Source organism: Leguminivora glycinivorella, chromosome 27, assembly GCF_023078275.1.
Source record: "Leguminivora glycinivorella isolate SPB_JAAS2020 chromosome 27, LegGlyc_1.1, whole genome shotgun sequence".
NCBI lineage: Eukaryota > Metazoa > Arthropoda > Insecta > Lepidoptera > Tortricidae > Leguminivora > Leguminivora glycinivorella.
The window spans coordinates 6,054,954-6,062,687 of NC_062997.1; the positions used below are offsets into that span (position 1 = coordinate 6,054,954).

At 38.7% G+C, this 7,734-nt stretch overlaps 1 protein-coding gene across 1 annotated transcript in view; it reads left to right on the plus strand.

Annotated features, from left to right (window-relative positions):
- The window catches only part of LOC125240216 (dynein axonemal intermediate chain 7-like), a 103,130-nt gene that overhangs the window by 26,334 nt on the left and 69,062 nt on the right, over nt 1-7,734 (plus strand). The window contains exons 14-17 of the mRNA XM_048148040.1: nt 1,157-1,292; nt 2,773-2,873; nt 4,658-4,733; nt 6,682-6,767. Of these exons, the coding sequence (XP_048003997.1) occupies nt 1,157-1,292; nt 2,773-2,873; nt 4,658-4,733; nt 6,682-6,767 (399 nt within the window). The remainder of the gene's footprint in view (nt 1-1,156; nt 1,293-2,772; nt 2,874-4,657; nt 4,734-6,681; nt 6,768-7,734) is intronic.

Sequence of the window (7,734 nt, forward strand, 5' to 3'; positions counted from 1 at the left end):
AATCTCAGTAACCGTTAGCACTAGAAAGCTGAAATTTGGTACCAATATGTATATCAATCACGCCAACAAAGTGCAAAAATAAAAAGTGGAAAAAAATGTTTTATTAGGGTACTCCCCCTACATTTAAAGTGGGGGCTGATTTTTTTTTTTTCATTCCAACCCCAACGTGTGATATATTGTTGGATAGGTATTTAAAAATGAATGAGGGTTTGCTAAGATTGTTTTTTGATATTATTTATATTTTCGGAAATAATCGCTCCTAAAGTAAAAAAAAGTGCGTCCCCCCCCCTCTAACTTTTGAACCATATGTTTAAAAAATATGAAAAAATCACAAAAGTAGAACTTTATAAAGACTTCCTAGGAAAATTGTTTTGAACTTGATAGGTTCAGTAGTTTTTGAGAAAAATACGGAAAACTACGGAACCCTACACTGAGCGTGGCCCGACACGCTCTTGGCCAGTTTTTTTTGTATGCTCGTAGACTAAGATCTTCGTTCAAAATCTTTTTGATTGTTTTCCTACTGACACCCATCTGCAAAGCCATCAACTTCTGTTTTCGGACAGGATTTCTTGCTATACGGCCCTTGGTCGCTTTCATCACAGACAGATGGTTACGGAGCGTGGCCGGCGAGTTCTTTTTTTGTCCTCAACACTAGAGACTTCATTGTACCTACCTATCAATAGTACGGTACACAAACTTAAGCGTTATATTTAATTTTTTGAGCAACTTGAAAATGGTACGAGTACTTGGCGGGTGCCCACAGCGGTGCAACGCTAAAACAGCTATTCGGTTTTCCTTTAATGTCCACTCCATCGTGAACAATCACAGCAAATGACTGTTTTTTGTTTTAAAATAATTGTCAAACATTCAAAAATGGAATCCAAAATCATTTTCTTAAAACTATGTTCTAAATTTAAAAATAAGGTGACAGTGACAGAATATTAGGACCGACTAAGTAGACTGCCATCTCTCATCAGAAGCTTAAAACTTTTAAACATCAGTTTTGAAAAATTGGGCCATATTCTTAGCTTGATATGTGTTAAAATGTCAAATGTTAATATTATAGCGCCATCTAGCCGAGCGTCCCCCAAAGGTGTAACGCCATCTAGGCCACCGTACCGTCTTTGGTGCTTATAAATTTCCTATTATTTTTCAGACCTTTTCGTATTCATGGTGAAGGAACATCTAGAAATGCTGAGAATCAAAGCAGAGCAGGATGCCGTAAGAAGCGCTTTCTATAAGGAGATCAACGCCAAAATCAGAGAACTGGAGAATTTCTTGAAGGCCAACCAGTACGTATGACAGCTGGCACCATAACCCAAGCGTGGATCCAGCTTCGTGCCCAGGGGGGGGGGGGTCACGTGGTAAAGGCCCAGGCCCCAGGGGGTCACGTGGTCTATTTGTATCTCCAGGGGGGGGACATGACCCCCATGACCCCCCCCCCCTGGATCCGCGCATGCCATAACCTTAGGCACTGGTCCCACCGCGAGCTAGTAAGCTATGAGCTATCGGCTATAAAAAACGAATAAAAGATGGACGAGTAACTATAAAAATCACAGTGTCTCTTTTATTTGCACGAGAGTGCTTATCTTTTGTTCGTTTTTATAACCGATAGCTCATAGATTACTAGACCAGTGCCTAACAAGATTAACATTTTGAAAAACACCCTAAATAGTGGACCTATTTCCATCAAACACGACTAAGAACACTGCTGACAAATTCAGCTTTCAAAGAAAAAAAAACTATCTATACAAGGTGCTCGCGAGGAACCCGCATAACTTGAACCACGCGTTTCTGAGGCCAAAAGAAAGAAAAAATGTTATATGAATTTGAAATGTTTTCGCGAAAATAATTTTTTTTTTTACTTTTTGGACGTATTTTCACATAAAAAGTAATTTTTATCCATAAAGTTGGCAATTAAAATGAGTTTCTTAATTTATTTTTCTAAAAACCAAATTTTTTGGAAGTTTTTCTTGTCACATTTTGACATCTATCAATGACGACTGTGAGACTATGCTTCACAATTGCGCATCAGCGCCGTTAAGAAGACCTTTTCTACTGAGTAACAATACGGAAATGTTTTTTTTTTAATTGGCAATAACTCTGTAACTAGACGAAATCTAGAAAAGTTTATATGACATTTTAGTCTTAAAATGTGACCAAGAATATGCCGTTAAAGTTATATGGGTTCCTCGCGAGCACCTTGTATATATAAGGTTCATCCATTCGGGAGTAGGATACCACAGACACTGACATGTCAAAACAAACGGCGCAATTTCATTAGTCGATAGGGCCTGCATGCGGGGTACGAGAGATTTGGAACGCGTTCCACAGGGCCCGCAATCGGGGAAACGTTTTCATTAGCCGATATGGTCCGCATTAGGGGTGTGAGAGATTTCTGGAAGGCATGCCACAGGATCCGCATTCGGAGAAACGTTTTCATTAGTCTATCTATAGGGTCCGCATTCGGGGTACGAAAGATTTCTGTAACGCGTGCCACAGGACCCGCATTCGAGAAATTAAATAGTAATAGTAACTTTCATTGGTTGTTATCTCGCCTGCGGCGACTCCCCGTATGCTGCATACCGAACGGATTAGCGACCAATTAAATTTCATCACTTTTATTGATTGTTATGTCGCCTGCGGGGACTCCCCGTATGCTGTGTACCACACGAATTATCGACTAGTGAAATCGTAATACCCCGTCGTTTTTGCGTCGGGGGTTCCAAAAATAATTTTGTCACAACAATATTTATTTCAACATCTTTTTAGATACACGAAGAACGAGAAAGAGAAAGAAGACTTGGACAATCTAAACATGTCGGAACCCCCCTTCATGCAAGACCCCAGAACGTTGATCGGGGAAAATAACGGTAACTATTCATAGTACATTACATCAGAGGCCGGGAAAATGAGGATTTCCGGCCAAGTGGGTATATACGGATGGTATAGTGCAGCAAGTGGGTATATGGGTATATAGGGATACGAGGCCGGGAATCCGTTTTCACGCCGAGGCATGTATAGTGCTTTTCTCAAACATACAATGAAATAAAAAAAAATACTCTAAAGGACAATATTTTATAAAAAAAAGTTACTTTGCAGGCCTAGGCCTAAAAAATAATATGAAATCCCTTTACAGTCCTCTCGAGTTGTTGCGCCCTAAAAGCAATACTTCCCAGCCCATTTTAAGGAACGTAAAGACAATATTTCATTGCATGTTTGAGAAAAAGTTTTTATTTTAGAATAGAATAGAATAGAATAGAAAATATTTATTTGACATACAGATACATAATAAAAACAAGTACATAATACTTAATAACTAGTACACCAAATAGGATGCCACTCAGCGAATACCGTGTCTTATAGACGCGGCACTGGTTTTCAGGGCACCCAGAAATAGTTATTTGTTATACAAGGGGGCAAAGTTGTATTTTAACGCCGAGTGTGGAATTGAAAAACGAGCAAGTAAAAGGATTCTATAGTTGAACCACGAGCGAAGCGAGTGGTTCGAAAATAGAATCCTGAACTTGCGAGTTTTTTAACACACGAGAAGTAAAATACATTTGCACCCGAGTGTAACACAAAACTTTTCCCCTCACTACAGCGCGGAAACTACAACGCAAAAAATGCGTTTATCACTGTTTCCAGTAGTTCCACAGGTGGTAAATCATCTTTATTACTAGATTCACCTACTTTTATCAATTTTAAAGCAGTTAATTTGACGTTATTCAAGGTCAAATTACTTTACCCACTAGTGGATAAAATGCGTTTTTACCCGCTGGTATTAAAGGACAAAACACGTGTTTCCGAGCTAGTGAGGGGAAAATTAATAACTAGGTCTTATAACTAAACAGAACGTATGATCGCTTATACAGAAACTATGTTAGAGAAAATGTGTGTGTGTGTTAACCTACTAACAGAACATATTATTTATAAATGTCAATGTAAATAAATGCAAATGTGGCCGCTTAGTGTTAATCATTTAGTATTTATTTCATACCATGTTTGAGAAAAGCACTGTACATACCTCGGCGGGAAATGGGGTTGCCCGCCTCAAACCCATCCTCATATCTACAATTTGTTTTTTTGAATCCCGTTAACTTTAAGGGAAGGTTCTTTAGATCAAATACAATTAATTTCTCTAAGAAACTAGCCTCTTAACTCTTAGTGCGTTTTCACATTATCCGATCCGATATCGGATGTCGGAAAGATTTCAAAGGCAAAAATCAAAGATGGCGGCTTAAGTGTATGGGATATCGGCCCTACATCCGATATCGGATCGAATAATGTGAAAACGCACTTACGGTTATCAAATTATTAAAAAAATAAAAATATTTACTGGACACGTGTGTGACATCCCTTACCACTTCCTATTGTTATTTGTTTTGACATGTGCCGTCAAACACTTGACAATGACTTTAATGTTATGATTAAGGTCCTCTCACACTAATTAATCCATTTATTATGTATGGAAACGAATTTAACAAAAAGCGATATACAGGGTGGTTCCTGATGATGAACCTGCGTGTCGAATTTAACGGAAAACAATAACAACACGGAGTATATGTCTTCGGCCGGCAACCCCCTTTGTCCCGGCCTCTGTAGTAATGTACTATTATTTTAACAATAAAATCTGTATTCTGTACTATTATTTCAGAGGCGGCGTTTCAAAAATATCTAAAGAAATGTAATACAAGAACGAGAGCGGGCGAGGTTCATCTTAGGAAATACAGGTAAATACCAATAAGGTGCATTAGGGTAATAGGCGAGACGACTAAAAAAAACTAATTAGCCCGTCTGTTAGATTATCAAAGAATTTTAGACACGTATTTTTTTTCTCTCGTAAACGAAAAATGACGACGGTACAGTGCGTTGAAGTTTCGCGTGACGTCACGCCTAGGTACAATTTTTACTTAGAAGTGACGTCACAAGCCCCCACTCTGGAACTTTGATGCTCTATATCTTTGTATTTTTTCATTAATTAGAAAAAGCGAAAAATATGTGTTCAGTATTTTTGGCCGATCTAACTGACGGACTAAACAGAATGCCATTTTTTTATGTAGTCGTCATCCCTATTCCGAAAGTCGTCTAACTACGAAAGACGCATGAAAATCACCATAATTTCCATCATAGGTATCAACATTCCGCTTTCGGAATTACCTGAGCAATTCTGTCATTCGGAATTACCTTAATGCACCTTAGGCTGCTTTTCTTCTAGGAAAATAAATGTGTCGCTTAACTTCAAACTTGGGAAAATCCATGCTGCTTTAAGGTTGATTACGTGTAAAAATATATATAATCTGAATAAATTAAAAAAACCGGCCAAGAGCGTGTCGGGCCACGCTCAGTGTAGGGTTCCGTAGTTTTCCGTATTTTTCTCAAAAACTACTGAACCTATCAAGTTCAAAACAATTTTCCTAGAAAGTCTTTATAAAGTTCTACTTTTGTGATTTTTTTCATATTTTTCAAACATATGGTTCAAAAGTTAGAGGGGGGGGGACGCACTTTTTTTTCCTTTAGGAGCGATTATTTCCGAAAATATTTACATTATCAAAAAATGATCTTAGTAAACCCTTATTCATTTTTAAATACCTATCCAACAATATATCACACGTTGGGGTTGGAATGAAAAAAAAATCAGCCCCCACTTTACATGTAGGGGGGGTACCCTAATAAAACATTTTATTCCATTTTTTATTTTTGCACTTTGTTGGCGTGATTGATATACATATTGCTGCTAAATTTCAGATTTCTAGTGCTAACGGTTACTGAGATTATCCGCGGACGGACGGACGGACGGACAGACAGACATGGCGAAACTATAAGGGTTCCTAGTTGACTACGGAACCCTAAAAAGCCGTCGCTATTGGGTTTCTGGTGAAAGGTACTTGCGAATTTTGGATGATGTAGACATTTATAGGTATTTTTTAACACAGATCCACATATAGCCCCAAACTAAGCCGAGCTTGCACTATATATAACAGTAAATATATATCTGGTAACATAGCAACTTGCTTCATTAATAGTTATTTGTTATACAAGGGGGCAAAGTTGTATTTTAACGCCGAGTGTGGAATTGAAAAACGAGCAAGTGTAAGGAATCTATAGTTGAACCACGAGCGAAGCGAGTGGTTCGAGAATAGAATCCTAATAAACTTGCGAGTTTTTTAACACACGAGAAATAAAATACATTTGCACCCGAGTGTAACACAAAACTTTTCCCCTCACTATAGCGAGGAAACTACAACGCAAAAAATGCGTTTATCACTGCTTCTAGTAGTTCCACAGGTGGTAAATCATCTTAATTACTGGATTCACCTACTTTTATCAATTTTAAAGCAGTTAATTTGACTTTATTAAAGGTCAAATTACTTTACCCACTAGTGGATAAAATGCGTTTTCACCAGCTGGTATTAAAGGACAAAACACGTGTTTCCGAGCTAGTGAGGGGAAAACGTACTTATTGCACTTGAAACATTAAGATCTATTAACACTAGAATAAGTCTTTTAATATAATTTAAGGTACTAACTTTGAAAATGAGTGCTTCATTTCGCCGTTAAACGTAAGTTTGGCGAAAAAACTAGAAACTGTATAACTGTAATCTTTGTTTTCAATAAATTAAAAAAAAATAAAAAAAAGGACCCTTTTGTAGAAAAGCCACATTGGTTTGCTTTTTACAGGATTTGCGGGGGCACGCTCAACTTGGACCTTCTGATCGTACCGCCACAGCCGAAGCGACTCAGAAATAACGTGTATCTCTCCACATGTAAGTACTCATTGGCCTAAAAGTCTATTACAGCGTGCGTAGCCGAATGGCATTTCTCCGACGCCAAACATCACCATCTTGCTAGGCCTTTGTCCCATTTACTTGGGGTCGGCCTTCCCCGTCCTTTTCTTCTATTCTGCACGATTGAGCGCAAGATCGGCGTCTATATTGTGGTCTTTCAGGTCTCGTTGAACCGTCGTCAGCCAGGTGGGCGGGCGTCTTCCATGGTCCTCGCTTCCTCGTTGGAATATCGAGCGCTACCTTAACCATGTAGTTTTCTGGACGCCTCTGTACATGGCCGTACCACCTCAGACGTTTTTCCGTCAGCTTTTCGGTTATTGGTGCTACCTTGAAACTTCCCCGAATATACACATTCTTGATTTTGTCCATCATGGTGACACCATTTCTCCGACGCCAAACGAAAACGAAACGCCGCGCCAGTTAGTCGGGCTATGTCGCGCCAATACGCGCGAGCGATAGAGATAGATATCTACGAGCGTTTCGTTTCGTGAGCGTTTCGTGAGCGTTTCGTGAGCGTTTGTGCCATTCGGCTACGCACCCAGATGAGTCTGTTATACCATAGAGGAATAAGTATGGGAAGAGTTGTAACTCCATACAACAGTAAATGCGGGTTATTTATTTTTTATTTATAGTGACATCTAGCGACAATCAGGCGTCAATCACGTGTCAAATAGCGTGAATTATCAGTACCACTACTCGATACTAGGTATCAACAGTGCTCGTCTGCCAAAAATGTAATATTAAAACAGTTTAGAACTTATATTACAAGCAGAAGGAATTGAAAACAGAATACTGATTAATACTATTGTAATATTAGCTAAAAATTGTTGAGCATTAGACTTGTTCGTCGCGACATCTATTGACAAGTAGCAGTATTGATAATTGAGTCGCTTAACTTCAAACCTGGGTAATCCATTCTGCTTTAAGGTTGAATTTATAAAAAAAT